Here is a 27,026-nt window from a genome sequence, read left to right on the forward strand (position 1 = left end):
GTAGTTCTAATAAACCACTAATTACATCATATATAAATATATGAAATTGTCCAAGTTTGTTTATACCGCTAACAAGATTTTTGCAAATATAAAATTAAAATATAATCCAAAATGGTAAGAAAACATATATTTATTGTTCTTGCATATTATTCCATTGTAATTTTTAGTTATTTTATTCGTTTTTTAAATCCTTAGTTGGAAAGGACGTGGTTGTGGAATTAAAAAATGATTTGAGGTTAGTCGAACTGTGTTTTATTATTGGTTTTATTAAACTTTTTCCTGATTATTATTGTTTTTTTAGTATTTGTGGCACTCTTCATTCAGTTGACCAATACTTAAATATTAAACTAACAGATATAAGTGTAACCGATACAGAAAAATATCCACACATGGTAAATATTGATGTTTTGTATTATCAACAATATCATTTTACTTTTAAATAATTTCTAACATGTATATCTTGTTTAGCTTTCAGTAAAGAATTGTTTTATAAGAGGATCAGTGGTACGGTATGTTCAGTTACCAGCAGATGAAGTAGATACTCAGTTACTACAAGACTCGGCTCGTAAGGAGGCTTCGGCACCTACAAGATAACTTTTTATTGTATATTTTCTTTTTCGGACCATTATTTCTTATGTTTTAAGAAAACATTTAGTATGTAACGGGTAAACATTGGTTAAAAAATACCCAGTTATGAAATATAAGTTGTATGTGTGATAACAATAATTTTTAAATATATTTCTTAATTTATATCACTTTCTCTGAATATTTTTGTTAATAAAATTATTTCAATATAAGCATGTACTCTTTATCGTTTGGTTTTATTGAAACTAAATTTTTAAGGTACATTTTTAATATTATAAGATGGGAATGTGGTAAATAACAAATATTCTTTTTAAATTATTTTATTTAAAATATACATAATAAAATCTAGGCAAATATTAAACACTATATTTGGCATAATATTTATTCCATCACAATTATTAATTCGACTCAGATTAATGTTTCTTCTAAAAATACATAAATATAAATACTAGTTTTATTTACAATAAGGTAAAGTAAAAAATATATAAAATGGTTGATTTGACTAGAAACATTAAAATTAAACAAATAACAACAAAAAAATATGGATTTAAAAGTGACTAGCAAAAATACCTAACAAAATATAAATATTTTCAAAAAAAAACATGGTAAAATAACAATATTTTCATGGAAACGGGATTCCTTTACTGTTCACTGTTGAAATATGAATTTTGCATGAGGTAGAGTTTATCTATGGGATTGGTTACACTGCCTGTTGAGGGAGTGCTGTCGCCATGGTGGGAATGAGATTGTAATTCTAGATTTTGCAAAGATAGGGTGTCTGATGTTCCTTCGTCCAGATGGTCGAAATTTGTACTGTCGTCTAAGGATATGTCTGAACTGCAGAAGGATTCGCCTGAATGTGCTGGATAATTATCTGAAAAAGATAGTATGTTCTGTATACACTCTATAAATGAAAGTATGAAAAATAAATCGGGGGATGATACAAATAATATATTTACTTAGACAGGGTGGCGCCTCTCATAATATCAAGTTGGGGCTCGAAGAAGAACGACATTTTATATTGAAATAAAATTTTGTGAGCATATGTAGGTTTTAATTTCTTTTTTATTGTAAGTTGTTATATAGCATATACAGGGTGTTTCAAAACAAATGCGAAAAACTTCAGGGGGTGATTCCTTGTTCAAAATAAAGGGTAGTTTGCTTTATAAACGTTGGGTCAAAAGTCAACCATTAGGGAGATATCGCGGTACAAAGATGGCGGAAAAATAATGTTTTTATTTTTTATCTTGAAAACGAAAAGAGATAGACAAATGAAATTTTACGGAAGCATTACTGTTATGAAAACACACTTTCTGGTAATTTTTTCACTTTTTTAAAATGAGTGGAAGGGGTTGAAATAAACTACCCCTATCATTCTTGTTAATGAAATTTAAAGAAAAATCTTATCAAACACATGCAAAAAAAATTAATTTTGATAGTTTAGTTTATTTAGAAACTTTTTTATCTCTTGTGTTTTTTTGATAAAACTCACCGATTTGAAATTAAAAAATAAAATGTAAAGCATTACATGTCAGGACAAAAAACATTTTTAGATAAAGAATCTAGTGGGCAGCTGTAATTTTTTTAGGAAAAAATCTAGTCGGCCGCTGTCACTTTTTAGGATGTTTCTAATATTGTTTTATTTGACATTACCCTACTGCAATACGTTATTATCTACATTATTATTATTATCATTATTATCACTATATTATTAATCTAAAAATATTTTTAGTCCTGACATGTAATGCTTTACATTTTATTTTTTAATTTCAAATCGGTGAGTTTTATAAAAAAAAATAGAGAGATAAAAAAGTTTCTAAACAAACTAAACTATCCAAATTATTTTTTTTGCATGTGTTTGATAAGATTTTTCTTTAAATTTCGTTAACAAGAATGATAGGGGTAGTTTATTTCAACCCCTTCCACTCTTTTTAAAAAGGTGAAAAAATTACCAGAAAGTGTGTTTTCATAACAGTAATGCTTCGATAAAATTTCATTAGTCTATCTCTTTTTGTTTTCAAGATAAAAAATAAGAACATTATTTTTCCGCCATCTTTGTACCGCGATATCTCCCTAATGGTTGACTTTTGACCCAACGTTTATGAAGCAAACTACCCTTTATTTTGAACAAGGAATCACCCCCTGAAGTTTTTTGCATTTGTTTTGAAACACCCTCTATATTGTTTAAAAATATGTATATGGGGTTTTACAGGTTTATAGGTGCATTTTTTGTAATGTAACATACTAAACAGGGTGTTTAAAAAAACATGTGCCATCTTTCGTGTGGAGATTCCTCACGTAAAAATAAGATTTATTTTTCATATTATAGTCCCGATTCTGCTTTGTTTCGTAGTTACAGGGGGTCACAAGTCTTAATTTTTTTTTATTTATTATAATTTTCTTCAAAAAGTGCTTTTAGCGATTCAAAAGAAATTTTGGGGAAAAGTTATTATAAATCTCAATATATCTCATCAAGGAGATCGAAGTCGACAAAATATCAAGATGCAATAACTTTTAATCGGCATTATATAAACAGCATATTACACAAAATTTTTCTAACAATAAAGAAAAAAATCAGTGGCGCACATGTTTTTGAAAAATATCCCGGTGACAATCCATATGCACGTCTCTGGTAGATATGTCGACACTTTTTTAGCATTAAAATTTGTCGCACTTATAACTTTTACCCACAAGCATTTGGAAGAGAATTATAATAAATCGAAAAAAAAATTTAAGACTAACCCCCTGTACCTACGAAACAAAGCAGAGTCGGACCTATATTAATATAAAAATAAATCTTATTTTTAAGTCCATGACAGATGGCATATGTTTTTTGAAACACCCTGTATATAAACTGATTTTTAGAATCTAGGAAGAAAATAAAGATGTGAGAATTACAATTATTTAAAGAATAAGCATAATATTATAACACAGATTATAACTAAAATGTACGGTTTCTGACAAATTTAACGATTTTAACAATAATAGCCTAGTATGTAGTTAAAATACCCATCCTCTCATTTTTTTTACTCAAAAATTTATACAGGGTGAGACACACTTAATGTAAACTTTTAAAAGCAAGATATATTTTTTTTAATTTTTTTTATGAGGCCCACCCTCTATAGGGTGTGCCCAAATACCAATATATTGGGTTACCCATCAGTGTTCTGAAATTGCCCCATATCAAGTTATCTATTTGAGATTTTCACATCTTTTGGTTTTTGTAAAAGTCAAATGTTAGCAATGTCAATGCTTACACAGGCACCCCAAATCTCATTCAAATAACGATTGTTAAAATATCTAATAAAATGTGTTTATTTTTTAAAAGTTTGATGCTCTCTAACGGGTGGTAAAATAAGAACTTTTGTATAGAGGTAAATTGTGTCCAATGAACTCATTTTGTTTCCAAAAATACGTAGTAGCTCTATGTCTATGGAGTACTGGGACACCCTATATATGATACAAGGATATGATGTATATGTGACTACACACAATAACTTACCATCAGGTGAATAGGGCATATTTGGATTTAGGGGCTGTCCAGACGAACTATATCCCATGGCAATACCGAACTCGCTGCTGGCAGGACTAGATTCTTGTTTTATGGATTTCTCGTCTTTGTCGGTTTTGTCTTTATCGCTGGGCGACTTTCCATCTTCCTGCTTCTGTTTTCTTTGTATCTTTTTCATTTTCGCTCTCTGATTTTGAAACCACACTTGTACGACTCGCACGCTCAGTCCTGTTTCTTTTGCTAGGGCTTCTCTGACTTTCCGACAGGGCTTTGGACTGACCTGAATATAAAATTATTACAGTGAATAATTATTATAGATTGTGTACAATGGAAAAATAAACAGTGTCAGAATGGAGCTGGCTTGGAAAATCAGCGATCATTATTTCCAACTCAACTTGACGTTTTTTTCGAGCTTGATGACATTCGATCATACAATACATTTAACTAATACATGATATACCCTCTGTATAAAAAGTTTTAGTTGAAGAAAAGCGCAATCACTAAAAATACCGTATGATCGAAAAAAACAACGTCAAGTTGGCTGGGAAATCACGTTCGATGACATTTCCCATATAAATTTACAATAAATTGACCGCGATCTTCATTTCATAGCTATCGTTGACGCTGTTTTATTTTCGATAATACTGTGCGAATCCAGTAAAATTGATTATTTTTTTATAAACATTTTTGTCCGTCAGTTATAATTTGTAATAGTCTAAGAGCTAACAACGTTTTCGAGAAAGTATTTTAAGAAAGCTAGCTCTTTGATAATATATATTTTACTGTGCTCTCTGGAACAGCATGCGGGCCGTCTGGCTGCCGATACACGTTGCGTTCTAGAGAGCTAGTAAAAGACGCTGTTCTAGAGAGCATAGTAAATGATATATCAGAGAGCCAGATGTCTTAAAATACTTGTTTTCCCGACGTTGCAGGCTCTCGTACTATGAAGTAATTGTTTTTTTTTCTGTATATTTCTGTTATTTTTTTTTTGTTTTTCTATCCCATACACTTCGGTTATTTTGCTCGGTTTTAACGGTACAGTTAACACGGCGCGGATATAAAACATGGGTAAGCAAGTCTCATTTTGAATCGTACCAAGACAGTTAATGTGTTATATTTAATTAGTTTAGTATGGTAATAGTATAGTTGAAGAATAAGTTAGTTTAAGTGTTTTATCGTGTGGTTCAAGTTAAGAACCCACGGAATATGTTATATATTATTTATATATTTTGCGACGGATTCAAAACTTGTATCACATACAAGGTGTTTTGGGTGTATCATATACAGTGTGCATTTGAAATAAAAAAGTTGTATATTAAGTTACTGTTGAAATACATGCGTAACATTTTTTTATGGAATTAATTCCGTTTGGCTGACGCTGACACACATAATGGATAACAGTGTTCGGCAATAATGCGTCGGGCATCTGTAGCGCCTATAATAAAAAAATAAAATTTTGTTTAAGTTCCTATCTAAGTATGTATTATGATGTATTTCAAGAAAATATTTTGTATTAGTTCTACAGGGCGGTTCAAAAATGTGTGAGTTGATCGGGTTGTTTATTTATCAGAACACCCTGTATATTATTGCGTTTTTGACTTCCTTTCTGTTCACATTAAGATATAACATCCTAAGATATTATTAAATATGTTTTGATAGTTTCAGAGATATTAGTAAATAAATAAAAAAACATTTTTTTCAGTCTTGTAAAAAATTATTAAAAATACAAGATATGTCCTAAACTCAAAACTATACCAGATATCTTTCTAGATATGTACTATAGTTCGTCTGTACTTACTTTGCTATAAATATCGTAATCTTAAACCATACATGATGTTCAAAATTCTATGCCAAACTTTCTAAAATATTAAATAGATTTTTTTATTTTTTTTTAAATGAAACGTACATTATTTCTTTGATAGATGGAGAATTAAAAAATGAACATTTTTGTATTTAAATTATTTTTGACGGTTTTACGGATATTCGTGGTATTATATTACATAATATGTATTTTTCGATAGTATTTTTTTATCAAAGCTACCTTATGATTTTTGTCTAGTATTTTACCGTTCAAATAAGAGCGAGCCATATGTAATAAAACCGGAAATATTTGCGAAACCGCCAACATTTTTAAAATACTTTAAATACGATAAATGTTCATTTTTTTATTCTTCATCTAAAAAAGGTATAATATACAGGATGTTACATTTCAAAAACGCAAAAAAACTATTTTATATTTAGAAAGTTTGCCATAGAATGTTGTACACCCTATAGGGCTTAAGATTACGATATTTATAACAAAGTAAGTACAGATTAATTATAGTTAATACCTAGTAGAGTTTTGATTTCAGGATATTTCTTGAATTTTTAATATTTTTTTAAAAAGGGCTGAAATTTATTTTTTATTTATTTGCTAATATCTCTGAAACTAACGAAACATATGTATTTGTATCGTATTTACTAAGAAAACTAAAAATGAAATAGTATACACGGTGTTCCATTTAAAAAAAATCATCCCGATCAACTCACACTTTTTTGAGCTAGCTTAGGTTTTAGGTTGCGCTAAAATAAAATTCTAAAGGTTTTTTATTATAGGAGCTACAGATGCCCGACGCACTATTGCCGGACTCTGTATAACAATTGATATGGTATATACAATATGTGTGTCAGCCAAAAGGAATAAATATACCTTAAACTAAATACATACCTCAAACGATGCTTTAAACTGTCTTCTCTGCGCTGACGTTAATATCGTTCTAGGCCTTTTAGGTCCTCTTCTTCCATCTCTCGGTCTACTTGAATCATCTAGTAAGTCTTCGTCTCCGCTGTGCGTTTGCTGCATCAGATACAATTCTTTTTCAAAGTCTTGCCGACAAAATAATTGGCCCGCTCTTAAAACAAATTGCTCACCTGAAAAATCAATTTTCCATTTCTATTCACATAATGAAAATCATGTGAAGATGTTAAAAAAGTAAGCGTAACATTTTGTGTTCATTCTTACTTTTTTTATTTGATTTTATTTAAAAGTGTTTGTTTTTGTCCATATATGATTTTGTTGATAAATAAGGAAGAAAATTTACCTTTCTGTAAAGGCTGGCAACAAACTACACAAACAAAACAAGGTAAATGATAAACGTGTTGTTGGGCTCTCATAACCATTTCGTGGGGTAGAAGTCTGTCTCCGCATCTTGAACATTTTACACCAAATATTCTGTAAAGAAAACAAAGCAGTGTTAGTTCTATACATGTTCATATTATTTAAATATTCAAAATTATTATGTGTGTGTATATTTTTGTTTGTCGGATTTGAAACTTGACATTTTATCATATGATAAAAAAAGCAGTGTTCCAGTGGCATTAAAATAATATTTCATGAAAATTTCTGTCGATAATAACACCTCTACATTTCATTTATTAAAAGATGAGTAGAAATCGAATAAATAGTTTTACAAGTTAATGATTGGCGTATCTAAAAACACTAAATTTTCACTGAAATTTATATCGGTTACAAAACAGGTTATAAAACAAATTTGAATATGTATTGAATTATAAATTGTATTTTTAATGCAATATGTTATAATTCAATACATATACATATTCAAATTTAAAACATCATTAAATTAAAAATTGAGTTGCAGAGACAATTTATAATTTAATCAATATTTAATTTTGAAACAGTATTGAATTAATACTTGTGTTTCATAACCTAACGGGTTATGAGAGACATTTTATAATTCATTACATATTTATATTTGAAACAGTATTGAATTATAAATTATGTCTCATAACCCAACAGGCTATGAAAATAATTTTATAATTCAGTAGATATTCAAATTTAAAATGGTATTGAATTATAAACTGTTTTATGAGAAAACATTTATGAGAAAAAATTTATAATTCAACTAGCGTGTACCCGCGACTTCGTTCGCGTCGAATTAATCATTTGTAATGGTAATGATAAAGCAAAGCAAGAATTTTCATTAACATACAAACTGGATAAAATTTTCTCACATTTATGTCAGTATGAGAAAAACAATATGGCGATATCATTAAATAACTTGGTAATAATTTTAGGGTAGTTTCATCTCGTTGGAATTTGAGTTTTGAAAAATCCGTTTGCCAAAAATAAGCTTTTTACGTCAAGCAGTTTAAGCAGAATTGTGGTTAATCAATTACCCAACTTTTTGGAATACCCTGTATGATTTTTTTAAAAATTCCAAAATATGTAAAAAAATAAATTGTACGTGTCCAAGCGTTTTCCCGAAATACTAATCGTTTTTTAAAAGCAAATATTGTAATATTTGAGGGGCGTTTTTACGGAATTTGAGATTCGAGAAACCCCTCCTTATCGAACCTCTACACCCCACGGTCGATCCGTTTGCCAAAAATCAGCTTTAAACGTCAAGTAGTTTAAGCAGAATCGTGATTACTCAATGGTCATATTTTATGAAACACCCTGTATAAATTTTTAAATGTCTTAAAATATGTAAAACAACGAAATAAAATATATGTACGTGTTTAAGAGTTTTTCCGAAAAACTCACCGGTTTTTAAATAAAAAATATTCTAATATTTGAGGGGCGGTTTCACCCCCTTAGAATTTTAGTTTCAAAAAATCCCTTCTTATCGAACCTCTACACCCTAAAGTCAATCCGTTTTTCAAAAATTCAGCTTTTTACGTCAAGCGCTTTAAGCAAGATCGTGATTAATCAATGACCAGATTTTGCGAAACACCCTGTATACATTTTTAAAAAATCTTAAAATATGTAAAAAACAAAATAAAATATAAAAATATGTGTTGAAGCGTTTTTTCGGAAACTTGACCGTTTTTTAAATAAAAAATATTGTAATATTTGAGGGGTGGTTTCACCCCCTTGGAACTGAAATTTCGAAAAATCCCTTCTTATCAAACATCTACATCCTAGAATCAACCTGTATGCCAAAACTGAGCTTCTTACGTTGAGTGGTTTGAGCAGGACCATGATTAATCAGTGAGTCAGTCACTTAAGGATTTTATATATTAGTATAGATAGATGTTGAAATTTAAAATAGCATAGAATTATAAATATATATTATTATTACAAAAATTATAAATTGTATTTCATAACTTAACGGTTTATGAAACATATTTTATAATTCAATACATATTCAAATTTAAAACAGTATTAAATTATGTTTCATGATCCAACAGGTTATAAGAAACATTTTATAATTCAATACACATTCAAATTTGAAACAGTATTGCATTATAAACTATGTATCACAATCTAACAAATCTAACAGGTTCTGAGAAACATTTTATAATTCAATAGATGTTTAAATTTAAAATAGTATAGAATTATAAATTGTGTTTCATAACTTAACGGGTTATGAGACATTTTATAATTCAATACATATTCAAATTTTAAACAGTATTGAATTATAAATTATGTTTCATGATCCGACAGGTTATAAGAAACATTTTACAATTCAATAGATATTCAAATTTAAAACCGATTCAATTATAAATTGTGTTTTGTAAGGTTAGATAAAAAGTTCCATCGCTCCAATCATATTGAAGTATGATTAGTCATTTTTGAAATAAACTAACAAAACTGCCTATACAATAAAAGATATGACGGATTTATAAATGTACACTCATCCATAGTTATTTGACAAAAACAAAACCTTTTTTAATGAAAAAGATGGATTGGTAGAACCGTCATCTGCATTTTTTCTTAAAAATCTTTCGTATCGTTTTACAGACTACAGTTATGTCTTTGTTCATCTTTGAATAAAAATATATTTGAAAAGCTTACATCGCAAAAGTAATACATCAAAAATGAATAGAATACCATGAATCCTTCCCAACAATAACATTTATTACTGTTTACAACTTTCTCGAAGAAATCTTTACAAACCCTCCAGACACACATTCCTACAAAAAAAGCCGTGGAAAATTTCATTTAGAATATCGGCAGAGCCGTAGCTCTAATACCGCGCCGACTAAAGAATAGGCTCTATATCCCTACCGACGGTCGCCGACAACAAAGGGCCTCCCCGAGGCTTTTATTAAACGCCACGACGCCTTGCGAATCTCATATTAGACGCGTCTCGGCGCCTTACCAAAAGGAATATTTAACGGCACGATGGTCCGGGCCTATTTTAATAAGGACTTTTTCCTTTTTCGGGGAGGTTTTTTTCGAAGAAAGAAGAGAAAAAACGAGGTTCCTGAGGTGGAAAAAATATGTGCTTGGTCGTCTGGAACAGGGAATCAGTGCTTGTGCAAATCAGCATATCTACTATACCGGATGTTGCTCAAAAGTGGCTTACCCCTATAACTTTTATTTTTCAGCCAAAAAATTGACGTATTCAATTATTTTCGGTCACTTCCTGTTTCACCTGTATTTTTTACTTTAATTGATAAAAATGACACCCTGAATAGAATGACATAGCATAAGTGAACTTTTAATGTTTTTGCTTAAAAGAATTGTATTTTAAATTTTAATCTAGAGTGCCATGGTTGTGTTAAAACTATTATTTTTTAATCAAGGGGTTTCGGAAAAATAGATTTGATCGGCTAATGTTTTTTGTTTTAACCAAATCACATTTTTAAACATAACCAATTTTTTTAAATGGAACGAGGGTGGCTCATTAGCATATTTGGAAAAAAAAAAAACATTTTTTACTAATAATTTGGTACTAATAATTTCGAGTCAAATTATCGTTATGAACTGGAAACCATATGCGAAAATGTCAAAAGTTAATATACCGGGTGTGTCTCAAAAGTGGCTCACACCTATAACTTTTTATTTCTTCAGATAAAAAACGAGATTTGGTATGTTAGTATATCACATAAATTAGATTGATTGACGTATTCAATTGTTTTTGTCACTTCCGGTTTCACCGGAAATGACTACAACTCTTGATTTTTAAACGGTACCCACGGTATTTTTTTACTTTATTCGATAGAAAATGACACTCTGAATCGAATGACATATCATATGTCAACTTTTGAAATGTTGGCATATGGTTTATTTGAAATTGCAACATGCGGTTCATAACGACAATTTGACTCAAAATTATCCAAACCAAGTGTGTGGTATCAAATTATTCGTAAAAAAATGCGTTTTCCAAATATGCTAATGGGCCACCCTCGTTCCATTTGAAAAAATTGAGATATGATTAAAAATACGATTTGGGCATCTTTTAACCGGCCAGGACAAGACACTAAAAACATTAGATAATCAAATTCATTTTTCCAAGGCTCCTTGATTAAAAATTAGTGTTTTTAACACAGCCTTGGCACTCTAGATTGAAATTTTTTGAAATAATATACACAAATAATATCACTCCAGATTTGAGAATTTCTATCAAATAAAGTAAAATAATGCCAAGGATGTGTCATTTAGAAATCACAATTTGTAGTAATTTCCGGTTTAACAAGAAGCGACTGAAAACAATCAAATACGTCAATTAATCCTGAATAATATAATATTCTAAAAATGTGATTTCCTAACGACGGCGACGTCTGGCGCGTCTCCCGCGTCTCCCGCGTCTCGCCGCACACTAGTCCGTTTCGCTATAAAGTCAGACATTACTTTTCATTGATATAATAAAAAACCGGGTTTGGCCATGTACGTTTATAAAAACGAACCAGTGTGGAGCAAAACGCGGGCGCCAAGCGTCTCGCTAGGAAATCGTACCTTAAGGTACCAAATCTCGTTTTCTTATCTGAAAAGAAATAAAAGTTATAGGGGGAACCACTTTTGAGAAACACCCGGTATGTGTGAACAGTTTTTATCACTGTTTTATTAGCTTATATGTGTCGCTGTAATGTAATGTTTGAACGTTAATTTTCACTTTTAAACGCCCGATTAAATTAAAACTTACCAAAATTCTCAAGAACCAACAATACAAAAATTCATTAAGTTTGTTTCATATTCTGATCAGGATTATCAGGATTAACGGCTTTTTAGTTCTGAATCCATAACAAAAATATTTGCACGATATATAATCTACCATTTATGCACCATCAATGATATTTAGTTGCCTATTTAAAGTAGATTAGATTATTAAATGTACCTATAATTACAACAATGGATCAAAAATTATTGAATTAATGGGTTATTCTGATTTTCCTCGTTTGGTTGGCAATAAGTTTAAGAAATTCAAATATTTCTCGGCTGTTATCACTATAACGTCAAAACAAAGAAAAAATTAAATGACATGATTGTTTTTTGACGATAATTAAATTCGTTTTTCATAATAATGTAAGATTCATTTAAACGAGATGAGAATGCAATGAATGGATTTAATCTAAATGATTTCTATTTTAATTATTGAATAACTGTATATTAATTTGATTTGCCGTTTGATGACTTTTTTAAATAATTTTTGCCATGTAAGAACACTTTATATACTTTTAATTAGTTTGATTTGCCGTTTATAATAAATTCGACCTAATTAAAAGCACACAAAGTGCGTTTACAAGTCAAAAATTATTTAATATAAAATTGCAAATTAATCGGATTTTAAATCTATTAAATCAATCCCCTCCCGTCCCGCTCCTCTGATTACTTGTTACACCAGACAGCAGGTAGCGCCATTGTATAATAAAATTGCAATGTATTATAAGTTGCCTATCTATTTTATATTATACAGGGTGGTCCGAACTGTATTCCGGAAACTTCGGCTGCATATTCTGCAGATAAAAATAAGTAAAAAAGTTCATATAAATGTATGTCCTAAAATGCTTCGTTTCGGAGATACAGGGTGTAGAAGTTTCATTTTTATTTTGATTTTTTCCAAATACATTTTTAAATGTTCGGTTTATCGAGGTACTACTGTGTTTTAATCATTGTTCATATAATGAACGATTATTACCTTTTTAGGTCTTATAATATTTTCACATTTCCATAACTAAATATCGAAGAGATTTAAAAATAGACAAATTATATTAACTTTATAATCATTTATTTTTTTACAGAGTTTATTCTGGTAGACCTATATCAATTTTCAATAATATTTTATACAATGAGGATATAAAAATGTTTTAAACCATATTTACCTGTGTGCTTATTATTTTACGAAAAACTTAATTTATTAATTTCGACGTATTTCAAACATTTAATTAAAATATTTATTTATATAAATTTGGTAATTACTCCATCAAATTTTCATAACAATTATTTTATAATATTACACAAAATGAATGTATTTAAGCCTTGTCAGCGAAACAGTGGTATCTACAATAAATATTTACATTATGTTAATTAATTTAAATTATAATATAAATCTTTACATTGTTTATTATTTGTATTGGTTTAACTTATTCGAATTATAAAGGTTTCAGAATATAAACAGTTTGAATCGAATTTTTGGAAATACAGGGTGTCAAGAAATAGCGTATCTAACTACGGTGTGTGATTCTATACAGATAAAAAGAAAACAAAAAGTTCCTATGAATATATACCCTAAAATGCTTCCTGAAGAAGTGGTAAATAAAGATAATATATTCTACTTATTTTTAAGAAAAAACATTGGTAAACAGTTTTTCTTGATATTCCGTACTCTTACATACATTTTAATGTCAAAGCGAAAGGCGATAGTGTAAAATTTTGTAACAGCCCTAATAGGGTACTTTCCATTAGGGTAGAGAGTACTGCTAATTTTTTTTCTGTTTGTATACTTGATTATGACAGATATTTTTTTTAATATCGTTAGTTCTGTTATCGTTATTAATGTTTATTAAAACCAGGACTGTAGTATTTAACCTTTATTTTTAATTTAGTATACAGTATCCAATGCAGTGTAATATTATGACGTTATGATAATAGTGACCAAAACCATCTCGGCATATTAAAAAAATACATCAAAAAGCAATGATAATTGAAAAAATTCTAAATTGATCGTAATCAATTCATTTCGCTCTTAAAAATTAACCAAAGCATGTACTGATATGTATCAAAAAACAAAATGCTCAGGTGTCGTGGTACTGACTGTAAAATTATATTTTAGGAAAATTCACACACGAAATTATTGCACAGGGTGTTTTAAAGTTGGGGTAAGAAAACAATCCCTCGATTAACCCCGTATAATATGCCAAATACTAAAGTTTATAAAAAACTTACTTTACGAATTAAAGTTGATATAATTATGTACAACTTGCTAAAAAAATCATGAAAATAGGGCGAAAAATAACAGAAATATATCACTTCAAAAAAGACCAAACATTTCTCCGTTGCGTTTTTTACATCTGAGTGTAGATACAGTAATTTCAATAAATGGCGTTTCTAAGGACTTTCTTACGTAAAAAGGTGCTCTTTGTTTAGTTCGGAAGAGTGAACGGCTTTCAAGATATTTGCGTTGATTGCATCGATTTTAATATTAGCCAAACCATGAGATTAATTTAATTATAATTTCTTTACATTTTATCATTTATTTATTTCTTGAAATTACTGTATCTATAAGGATAAAATAAGTACCTACCACCAGTAGTATTCTCTACCCTAATGAAAAGTACCTTTTCAGAGCTGTTACGGAATTTTACTCTATCGCCTTTCGCTTTGGCATTAAAATGTGTGTAAGAGTACCAAGTTTCAAGAGAAATGCGTTACCAATGTTTTTAAAAATAAAAAAAAAAAACATTCTATTTGAGGGCTGTAACTTCCTGGCAAAGCATTATGGCATATGTTCATAGAAACTTTTTGTTTTATTTTTATCTGTAGAATCACCCACTGAGTTTAGATCCACTGTTTATTTGAAACATAAATTGATAGGTTTTCTAAGCAAAAATATCGTTAGTAGCGTAAGTAAAAGATTCTTAAAAATTTGGTATAGTAAGTATCTTAAGCATGGAAATTTCGAATTTAAGTTAGAAGATACGTTTAAATTGTAGAATAAACTTTTTTATTAATAGTATATAATATTCTTACCTATCATAATCAGCCTTACAGTATAACTTCATGTTTCTTGTGTAGCAAGAATGGGACAGAAGAACACCACAAACACTACAGCACAGACAGTGTTCGTGCCAACTTGCATCGCCTACTCTCATTAAATACCGGTCGTGGATCTTTTGACCGCAACCTTCGCACATCTCGTACGTTTTTTCGCATTTTATTAGATGAGCATTCGGAATCTCTGGAAAAAAGGTTTTTGTTAAAAATATACCAAAAAAATTAAGTAAATTGAATATTGTTAGCATAACCGTTCAGTATATGATCCACACATTAATTTTAATATTTTGTTCAGTTTATTTATTACTAGCTGACCTGTCGGTTTAAAGGGGCGGCCATCACGGTTTTTCTGCTGAGAAGCAAGGGGAAAGACACCACCTACCTGCTGAGCCTTATCCAGGGTCAGAACTTCAATGTAAAGACATCTAGTTGGCGAGTCATCAACTCGAGGGAGGAGGGTCATGGTCATGTCCTCACAATAGGAATTGACCTCAAATCCAAGGAGGCAATAGAGAAAGAGGGACATATCCTCTATTATAGATACGGGACAACACCGGTATCAGGTCTAAGGAGAGACCAAGTTAAAGTGGTGAAGAAAATGGAGACAGATCCTGCAGCTTCCACTTCACGGGTTCCTCAGCCGGAGGCAAACTCCTCGACTGTGAAGGATGGAGGGCCAAACTCCAACCGTGGAAGGGTGTGTACCCTCGTTGAAAGAACTGTTGTCAGAAGAGGATGGGATATACCCTATCCCCTCTACAATAGGGGTATGATGGGTTATAGATTGTGTGATAACTCAAGGAAGGGGGACACAATAGATCTTTAAGGTCGCAGTGATTAACCCCCCCCCCTCTTACTCATTCTACATTCTACATTCTACAAATAAATTAATTTAATGGACATCAATCATATCTACTAGTGATGGGAAAAACCGATAAATTTCAATAATTGAGTACTCAAGTTTCAAGCGATTTCAATAATCGGGCGATCGCTCGAGCGAAATTTCGCACATATTTAAAAATATGGTTTTTCGCCCGTCGCTTGTTGTACTCGTAACACCAAGCAGTAAGTTGCGTGCGCAGAGCACATAATATTCTTTCGGTGATGAATGGCAAGTAGTAAGCGAATTTTCGCTCGAGTTATCCTATCACTAATATATACATTAAAATAATACGTACAGTTTATACTAAATTATAAATAGTATTGATAAAATAGTCAGTAGCCAAAAGTATTGGCTACTGTATAGCCAATTTTCATCCTTTTTAAAATTAAACGCCGCAAAAAATCAAATAACATTTACTTATTGTAGATTCATATTGTATAAAGACTTACGTTTTTGTGGGCGATATTGTATTTGTATTGTATTTTACTAAGAGTGAGTCCCACGTGGGACCCTCCACTGGGGCCGCGAGGGCCTATTGTGGCTCAGTTTTTACAAGCTCTTTAATAGAAAAAGAGCATTAAAGTTCACCCTCAAGACCCAGCCTTTTAACATAGGCCGTTATGTCCGAGGGTGATATGTCTTTTAGGTCTGATAGGTCTAGCGTGGGTTTGCCAAACACCTCAAACCTGGTCCTGCCCCCAGCGGTGCAGGTACACATAACGTGCTTCATTGTTTCGTCATCTTCCATACAGAGTCGGCATTCGGCGTCTTCCACCAGTCCCATCCTCTGTAGGTGTGATCTCAGCCGGCAGTGAATCGTGTATACTGCAGTAAGCGTACGCGCTCCGTTCCTACCAGCCTTTAGGAGTTCATCTGTTCTACGTTTGGATGGCCCTGCTAGGATTGTCTTGGCATGTTCCATTCCGGGACTGTCATACCAGTCCCAAAACGTCACACCCCTAACCCATTCACAGAGCCTGTCTCTTGCGAGATTTTTTGGTACGCTAAGTGTCAGTTCTGGGCCTACGAATGGCAAGCCTGCACCAGTTTTGGCGAGGGAATCAGCACGTTCATTTCCCTCTAGGCTGACATATGCCGGTATCCATATTAGCGACACTTTGTTTCCATCTCCTAATATATTGAGTAGTTTCTTACAATGAAGAATCGTCCTGGACGTACTTTTCGTTGCCTCAAGTGCTTTCAACGCGGCTTGACTATCCAAAAATATGCTTATTGTTTTCCCGGTGTATTGCTGTTGTACCAGCAGTTGCACACAGGTTTCAATCGCATATAGCTCAGCTTGGGCGATATGATAAACTATTGAAATTTATATAATCAGAATGTTCTGTGATATAGCATTCCCGTATAATCCATTTGCCACGTATTTGTAAAATTTTGTATAATATAAAGTCTCCAATTTTCTCTATAATCTTGATATACCATATCGTTCATTTAATGTTTGCCGTAATATTGATAAATCAGCAGTAAAATGTGTTTATCTCGGGTAAAATATAAAAATAATTATCACTTTTGACATATAATAAATGCGAAAATAAGATTTGAAAAGTAATTTTCACATTTATTACGTGTCATAGCGACCAACCTGCGTAATATCATACCTTCTTTTCTTTGTATCATGGTCTGTTCTCCCAGAGGCCTTTTCTTTGATCCAAATAATAGACGTTTTAGCCCAATAATTCTAATTTGATAAACATAACACAAAATTAACATGTGACAAAATGTTATTATTATTTTATTTTACTCTTTAGTACGTATATCATAAATATCTATGTGTGTATGAGTATTAAAGCTGTTGACTTAAATTTGTAAATAAATTGTATACAACTCTATTAATTTTTCGAAGGTGACATTAATTTTACCATAACCAGGACGTTTACAACTTCCCTACATTGTACAAGTTTAATTTTATTCGAGCAATAAAGGGAAATGCGCTAACTTATAATCTCCAACAAATACCGAAACACAGAGATAGCGTCTGCACGAATTACCATATTCTCGAATTCGAAATTCCTTAGTGTCGCCCTCTAAGGGCATATTAATAACTATGTTCCTATACATTAATATGAAATATTTTAATTACCATTTATAATTAGATAAGAATAATTTAAATTAATATTTTATGCGTTTAAACTTGAGGAAATATTCTTTCTTTTATTGAAACTCCATTCAATGTTTGTTTGAAAGTGTTAGACAATACTGAATTATGAAATAATATATTCTTGGACTAACATTCTCTCATTTTTCTTTGACAAAATAGTATGATAGTATATTGTTTTACGAGGACTAATAATGACATTTTTTTAGCGAGACTGCATGTACAGGGTGGGTCAAATTCGACGCTGTTAAATGGAAACACCCTTTTCTATAGGAGATAGACAAAAACTAATATCGGTGTCTGGAGCTCAATTTTTGTCAAAAACATGATGGTGAAACCCGCATATCGATATCTGTTACCGTTTCGGAGTTACGGGGTGTTTTTCAAAAATATGCATTTTTAACAAATCGCTGTAACTTTTTTGCTATGGAAAATTTTGTATTTTTATGAAAACATTTCCAAAGCACCTTTTTACGTAGAATTTAATGGTTTAAGTATATATTTTTAAAAATTAATAATTTAAGAATTATCAACAGAAAATTTGATTTTTTATATGGGACACCCTGTATATTTTTAATTTATTGAAAAGAATTTAAAATTACCTTTCCAAAAATATAACACACTTGATATTTTGCTCAATTCCTCTTCGAGATATAGAGTATATAAAAATTCGCCCGCTTTAAAAAATAAGTAGGCTTTGAATCTTGGGCTTTGAACGGCACCGGCTGTAATGCAAAAATGGCTGTAAAACGAAAATAATATTCGCTATGAGAGATGCAGAATTTTATAACAATTTAAATTATTTAACCAACATCAACAAATTTAAACTATATCTAATAACAATAAAATTAATAAAAATAAATAGCAAACCAAGACATGAAATTTTGCTACAGGTGAAATTTTGCTACATATCGACCGTCTTCTGTTATGGACAGACGGGGCAGTTTTTGAACATTTTTCGCGGAATTCATTAATTCAGTTGGGGTAAAAGATACCCTCTCATAACTGCTAAGTAGTTATAATTCTTGTCTAGATTATACGGAAGAATAAGGAACCTTTATTCTTCCGCAAATATATCCATAGGATTAGATCCATGGGCATTAAGTCAGGCGGCTTCGACGACCAACGGCTGGGATCTTGGTTAGCTTTCAATTATTCTAGAAATTGGCTGCAAAAATTTGCTGATAACTTCAGCGTTCGGAGGCGGTGCGTCGTCTTGCTGGAAAATATGTTTCCGAGTTCCATTATGGGCATACCATCAATAAGTGGTCCAAAGCCTACTAGTTAAAACTAGAGAACTTTCAAAAATTCTGTATTTCGAAGGGAATTAAAGCAAAATATCAAGTGTGCTATATTTTTGAAAAGGTAATTTTAAATTCTTTTCAGTTAATTAAAAATATAGAGGGTGTCCCAAATAAAAAATCAATTTTTCTGTTGATAACTCTTAAATTATTAATTTTAAAAAAAATATACTTAAACCATTAAATTCTACGTAAAAAGGTGCTTTGGAAATGTTTTCATAGAAATACAAAATTTTCCATAGCAAAAAAGTTACAGCGATTTGTTAAATGTGCACATTTTTGAAAAACACCCCGTAACTCCGAGACGGTAACAGATATTGATGTGCGGTTTTCACCATCATGTTTTTGATGAAAATTCAGCTCCAGACACCGATATTAGTTTTCGTCTATCTCCTATAGAAAAGGGTGTTTCTATTTAAAAGTGTCGAATTTGACCAACCCTGTACAGGCGATCCACAAAAAATCAATTTTATTCCGAATAGAACATGCTATTTTTTTTCAAACACCACAAATAATTTTTTAAACAAGTTTATCTCTTTCCGTCGTCGGAAGCAAAAAAAATACAAAGAATAAAGAAAAAAACTATTTAAAATATTTAAATTCAGCTATTCGAGAACCACTTTACTTTTTTTAAACAGATACGTCTACAAGAAAACGTTGAACGGAAAGAGATAAATTTTCCGAAACGTTAAACATTTTTTTCTTTGTTAGGCAAATTTGTATTACCGTAAACATAACTTCTGACAAGCAGTGTCCGTTTAGGTTTAACGCAGAAGTGTTCACAAAAAATAACTATTTAATTTTGTAGATTTTTCTTGCAGTGCAGTGGCGAAATATCCATAAAGGATTTTTTTACAATTTGTAATAATGATTTTCATTTAAATTTCAACAAGTACAATCTGAATATTCTCTGCCACACATTGTGAGAATTACCACCACACTTGTTCGCTATTTTCGTATAAAATCAAGCATGTTTAACTATTTTGAAGATCTCGTAATAGAAATAAAAGCTACAACGTGATGCCTAGTACCATTTTAGACACAAAATGCAGCAGTGTTTTCTACAATTATTGTGGAGCTTATTACAATTTATTTTTTTCGTGATATTTAAGAATAAATAATGAACTAATTTTACATGTAGGTTCTAAGACAGGGGGGGGGCGCGAAGGCTGGGATTGGGGGCCCCTTAATCGCACCTCATTCGCCTTGGTTGATTATACGAAAACGGAAAGATGTAGAAACAAAATATTTTATGAGTGTATGTGGGGCAACCAAGATGGCTGATGTTAAGTTTCTAGTGACAGTTAGTAGCTATTTTCAAAATTGAAATGAGTTTATGGAGTTTATTTAAATTTATAGCAGTTTACTTTTATTTTATTTGCCTACAGTAGTTTAATAAATAATATTTATTAAATAGGTATTTATTATTCTATCAAGAAAAACGAAGAAGTAGTTCTTTCATTTATTTTACGATCACTTGTAGATATATGGATTTTCTATAAAAGAGCCAGTTAGGGCGAATTAATTTTCTTTACTTCCAACGACAGGTTTCTGCCGAATAGGTTTTTTATAAACCACACTACCATAACTCGAAATAGAAATTAAAAAATTAAAAATAAAGTATTTTTTCAACAAACGCTTATCAAGAAGATTACTATTTGGATATCTTAAGCCTTTGAGGCCAAGAAGTAATTTTTCTCACAAAATAAAATCACTAGTAACATATCCATTCGTTCCGCCAGCAGATACTACTTTATTTTTCTGGATTTAATAATGAATACTTGTAGCTATAAATTTATTTTATTACTTGTACTAATAAATTGTTGTAGCTAAATTTAAGTAAACTGTCATAAATCTAAATAATAATGTCCATAAAAATTACATATATAAAAAAATAATATCGATTTTGCAAAGAGTTACTAACTTTAACTAGAAAATTGCTATGGCGACACCAGCCATCTCGATTGCCATTTTTTGAAAAATCGCTTTTTATTCAAAATCTGAACTAGATAGGTATAGGAAACCCTAATATAGTTTCAAAGAGTAATTGAATCTGCATCGATTTATTTTTAAAAATACAGGGTGTTGTATTTGAAATAACGAAGTTTTTATGTAAAATAAATATTTAAATAAACCAGCAATTTTTGATAGTCCTGTATACATTAAACAAAGCATTCAAATTTTTCAGTAAAGTCTATTTTTCTGGCTTAAAAGTCAGCACAGGAATTAGTTGTGAAAAGCAATGTACAGGGTGTTAATAATCTATTCTAATGTAGCATGCATTTTTAAATATCCTTAAATATCTCAAAAACCAAAGAGTAAAATACTGGGTGTTCCATAAGAAAAAATGTAACTTTGGTATGGACCTTAGTTCTAAAACACCCCGTGCATTTTAAAATAATTTTAAATTGTGCACATTGCCTCCCCACATATACTCATAAAATATTTTGTTTCTACATCTTTCCGTTTTCGTATAATCAACCGAGGCGAATGAGGTGCGCCACCCTGTATGGCTAGTCCGACCCTGCATGGTTACGTTTGTTGAATTTGACACTTTATGTCAGTTTAATAATATATTTTCGTACTTTTGTGCTTAGGCGTAAAACTGCTTTAGGGAACTTGTTATAAAAAGCTATTATTTTTAAAGAACAGAAACAGTTTTAATTATTATTTTGAAATAACAATTTTGCCTACGCAATTATTACTTGCCTCTTTTTGATATTTTGATTGAACATTATAAATAATAAATAACAGGAACCATTATATTTTAAGATGTTATTTTTAAATAACAGTAGCAGTTATAATGTATCTACAAATAACAGTATTGCCCACCCGTTTAATAAAATAGAATGGTCTCTTTATGATATTGCGACTTAACATTATAATTAATAAATATCCGGAACCTGTTATAATTAAGCTGCTACTTATAAATAACAGTCACATTTTTAACTATTAGAAATAACAGTTCTACCCATTCAAGCAAAGATTGCAGAACAATTTAATATCCCTTTGGAAAACAACTAATGCTACAACATAATAGAAAACCGTCACGTTTATATGGTGTTACAAATTAACGGCCGAAAGAAATATTCAAGCGAAAGAAAGAAATATATCGACAAGAAAAATATATGGCTCAATTTAAGAATCAATTTTGGTTTCCTCGGTCGAACCCTCTTGACACTTTAACGTTTCTCCATACTTTATGGAAGCTGGCATGTGCTACAAATGGCTCTAAGGGGGAAAAGAAGGCTTAACAGTAAAAAATTATTTTATATGTAGGCTGAAAGCCGACAAATGTCTGGTCGGTAATAAAATAAATAGCTAAAAGCCAATAGTTCCTTCAGTAATACTGTAAGACAGTGAATAACAAATTTTAAACAATGCTAATATTATTTTCTTGTTAAAAGAGTACATATTTTATATTTAAAAAACCTTTTAAATGTGAATTATTTTCTATAAGAAGTTTAATATTGGGATATTTTGTTTGTTTTTAGAATTTTTAGATATAAGAGAAGATTAAGACTATTTATTTATATAGGAAGCCTGGACTTACGATCATTTTCATGGAACACTGCGTACCTACCAAGATATTGGCTCATTTTTATATGCATAACAAGTCGGATTTTGAGACCCATTTTGATGCTTGGTTTTAAAAAAAACACTATCCAAACCAATAACAAAAGAATTCAAGGACAAATACCGAGAGCAAATTGTTACCATGGCACCAAACAGTGCCGTGGCCATATTTTTTTTCTTAACTTAGCTGGTTGAAGGGATATTTATATTTTTGATAAATGTTTTGACTACGCCTGCGCCTATGGTGTAGGCGGTGGCATCATACTAATAAATTACGAAAAAAATGTAATAAAATGTTAACAAAAGGTACAAAACTAGTATCGACGTATAGCACACATCAAGTACATATAATATCAGAAAAATAATTATAGAATTCAATAAGAAAACTAAGAATTCAATAAAAAAAAACGCTAAAAAGTTGGAGCGGACTGTTTATTTACCTATGAAAACGTAACTCCTGGCTCTTTCTTATCGCTGCGGCTTTTACACTTGAAAGTTGAACAACTAATCGCCATTGTAATAAAGTTTATGCAAAGTTCACTATACACAAATTATTAAAAATCGCTAAAATTGTCGCTGATGACCAGCTGATGACTCATTTGTCGCCCTCAAAAAAATGGTGTCTAAGGTCACAAATTCTGCTGCAGCCCGTATATGGGCGTTACATGTCCTTATATTCTTTAGTCATTGATCCAAACTGGTGCTCTGATTTCCCACATGTGTTCGAGAATCGGTTGTTCTCGAACATATTTGGTAGGTAGTGAAGCGCAGATGCTCAAACACTAGCGAAGATGACTAGCTGGCTAGTGAATAAGGTGTAATTAAGATTAAGAAGTAGATTTATGTACTGGCTGACAAAAATTTAAGAGAAGAATACGGTAGAAAATGTCTCTTTAATAACGTTTTTTTGTTAAAAGAAGTTCAATAGAGAAACATTTTTTTGTTTTGTTTATTAATATTTTTTGTTTCATTAAAAAGGACGGTTATTTTCAGTTCAAAATAAAAGGCTCATTTGAAGACTGATGAAAGTTAAAAAACAATAAGTTTTTGTTTGATAATGCATGTAAAACATTACATATTTTTGACTATATCGGGTGCGTCTCAAAAGTGGCATACCCCTATAACTTTTTATTATTTCAGATAGAAATAACGAGATTTGGTATGTTAGTATATGACATAAATTATGATTGATTGACGTATTCAATTGGTTTTGGTCACTTCCTGTTTCACCGGAAATGACTACAACTTTTTATTTTTAAATAGCCTCCTCGGTATATTTCTAACTTATTCGATGGAAAATGACACTCTGAATAGAATGACATATCAAATGCCAACTTTTATATTTTCGCTTAAAACAAAATCGTATTTGCAGTTAGTAAATCAGTTAGGGGTTAGTATCGTCAGTTAAAAATTAAAAGTTGTAGTCATTTCCGGTGAAACAGGAAGTGAGCAAAAACAATTGAATACGTCAATCAATCCTAATTTATGTCATATACTAACATACCAAATCTCGTTCTTTATCTGAATTTGTATTAAAAAAATCAATATCTTTGATAAACACGTGGATAAACACGTATTTCCTAAGCCGTAGGGTGTCATTACCACTTTTCGTCTCGCGTGTCGTCTCGCTAGCGTGTGTCACGGTCGTGTTGCTAGCTCGTGCGACACGGCTTGAATTTTTACTCCCAAAGTAAGGAATAAATGCTCTGAAGGACCTCAAATAAACCGCAAAAAATGATAAAATTCTATAAAATAATACACTACACACTGTAGAATCTATAAATCAAAGATAAAAGAACGAATGGTAGTAATAGCCCAATAAATCATGCAAATTTTAAACGAATAAAATGAAGAGAAAATACATAAATTTAACGCACATTTGGAATATATTACTAAATATGAATGTACATTGCACATTGTTTATTGATAGATATACAGATTTATAGGAACATAGTTCTAACAATACAAGCAAAACAGTAATGAAATATTCACTATTAATAGATAACTGATTTATACATGAGTTAGATTTGATTTATGCTGTTATTAAACCGCATTTAAAACCTAAAAGTTGGTTTTGTGTGAATCGCTTAAAAGCACTTAGTGAAAGAGTACCAAATTGAAATGGGGTTTCCGTTTACTTGAGTTTAAAGAGAGTTTTAGAATAAAAGGTTAAGAGTTAAGTAAAAGCAAAGTGTGGTTCCCCGGAGACAATACTTTTAAAATTTTAATGGACTGATGAATATTCATTTGTTCTTCAGGAAAAAAGAGAATCAAAAAAAGAAATTAAATCAATAGATTTCTATAACATTTAAATTCAGAAATTAAAATATACGTTTATTATATTATATATATATATATATATATATATATATACACCTACACCTTTACCTACCTTTTATATGTGTTTAGTGCTAAAATAAGTACCATACTGGTACCGAGTAAAATATACAGGAAGGTTTTTGCAGCAATGAAATGATGATTTTTAACTGGAAGTGATTATCTTCAAAATTAATCATATTAAAATAGGTTAGGTAATATACAAGATGAGTCAAAACTAGATATGATACTTTTCCCTGCTGTTTTTTTTATAGAATTCCCTGTATATTATATCATAAATTAATTCAGATTGTGTCCAACTTTATGTTTTTTTATGTATGATTCTTTGACTATTCAAATATAGAATTGAAAATCAGTTTTTCACTTGTGACAATTTCTTATTAAGAATTTTACAAATAAAACAAATTTGCCTAACGAACACAAAATGCGTCAGGTTTCTGGAGGTATATCTCCTCTCGTCATCGGAAGCAAAAAAAAAACACATAAAGAGCAAAGTAAAATTTATTTACTTTATCTAACTAAAACAATTCAAGAACCCTTTAATTTTTTCAACAGATACCTCTAAAAAAGTAATTGCCCCCCCCCCCAGCATTGCATCCTTTCAAATTAGTGTATTCATAATTTCTAAATACTTGTTTGCTAGTCACGCTTGTTGGTGGTGCAGACTAGAAATTTATAAGCTGCTAATTTCAGAACTCTGTGTGGAGGTGAATAATTATAGATACACAAAAATTTTACTTATTAGTACCGTATGATCGAGAAAAAACGGCGTCAGCGATGGCTATGAAATGAAGATCGCTGTCATTTTATATGTAAATTTATATGGGGAATGTCATCGATCGTCATTTCCCAGCCAACTGGACGCCGTTTTTTTTTCGATCATACGGTAGAATATACGAGTAATTCATATAAAAGCACAATTCTGAATTCTGTTAAATTTACAAAACTTACATTAATATGACACTAACATGTAACATTTCGTTCATTGTTTACGCATCGAAATACGAAAGCGATTCTTCAGCCGTCCGGGAAATCCCCTTCGTGATTCGATCAGCTTATACTTACAGCTTACTTATTACAGCTAAATATATCTCGATATTTTGTACAGTATATGGATCAGATATGAACCATTCTTTTTTATCTGCTTTGGACGAGTATTTCTTTCTTCCACGCATCAATGGGTGGAGCTCAATACGCTCATCAATATGCTCAAAAAATAAGCTAATTTGACGATCGTGAGCAGTCTCCGCCGTGGCCTATAATCACAGCCTTTTTATGCCGAGAACTAGACCGAGATCTGGGCCTGATTTTTCGCCGAGAATGACTGTAACCGAGACCGAGATCTCGGTCGGACCTTAGTAGGTTCGCAGATTTTCATAAAAATGATCGTAATTTGGCAGCTGGGTATGAATTTGCTGTCGATACACGTTGCGTTCACTACTGCGTATTGGAAGAAAATCCCATATTTTTTTTATTTGGTTCGTTAAATTCTAGTATTCTAACAAGTCTCCATAGAGCAGCGCTAAGAAGAAACCATTTTCGTTTATTAAAAAGCAGAATTATTAGGATTTGCACAAAGGAACCTTTTTTACCTCGTGTTTTAATCGTTAGGTTAGGTTAGAAGAAGAAAAGAAACTGATAAGAATATATAAGTATTGTTTTGCAGCGTTCTCTAATTTGCTTTCATGTTTCAACATCGATCAATTTATTAATTTGTAGTTTTATCACAAACCTGTGATATCCCTTTTGTGTAACAGACGCCTTGTGGCCTTAGCTAC

At 31.0% G+C, this 27,026-nt stretch overlaps 2 protein-coding genes across 2 annotated transcripts in view; one reads left to right on the forward strand and one right to left on the reverse strand.

The window, feature by feature from the left end:
• The first annotated feature begins 29 nt into the window (after positions 1-29).
• On the forward strand, positions 30-809 carry LOC115889691 (U6 snRNA-associated Sm-like protein LSm2). Its single transcript, XM_030909749.1, has 4 exons — positions 30-114; positions 168-235; positions 302-392; positions 469-809. The coding sequence occupies exons 1-4, from the start codon at positions 112-114 to the stop codon at positions 592-594; spliced, it is 288 nt and encodes a 95-aa protein (XP_030765609.1). The 5' UTR covers positions 30-111; the 3' UTR covers positions 595-809.
• Positions 810-979: 170 nt separating this feature from the next.
• Positions 980-27,026, reverse strand: part of LOC115889707 (LIM homeobox transcription factor 1-beta) — a 31,983-nt gene continuing 5,936 nt past the window's right edge. Inside the window, exons 2-6 of the mRNA XM_030909769.1 lie at positions 15,012-15,219; positions 7,177-7,307; positions 6,804-7,006; positions 4,088-4,376; positions 980-1,459 (exon numbers count right to left, since the gene is read on the reverse strand). Of these exons, the coding sequence (XP_030765629.1) occupies positions 1,227-1,459; positions 4,088-4,376; positions 6,804-7,006; positions 7,177-7,307; positions 15,012-15,219 (1,064 nt within the window). The 3' untranslated portion in view covers positions 980-1,226. The remainder of the gene's footprint in view (positions 1,460-4,087; positions 4,377-6,803; positions 7,007-7,176; positions 7,308-15,011; positions 15,220-27,026) is intronic.

Source organism: Sitophilus oryzae, unplaced genomic scaffold, assembly GCF_002938485.1.
Source record: "Sitophilus oryzae breed Bouriz unplaced genomic scaffold, Soryzae_2.0 scaffold_829_pilon_pilon, whole genome shotgun sequence".
Classification (NCBI taxonomy): Eukaryota; Metazoa; Arthropoda; class Insecta; order Coleoptera; family Curculionidae; genus Sitophilus; species Sitophilus oryzae.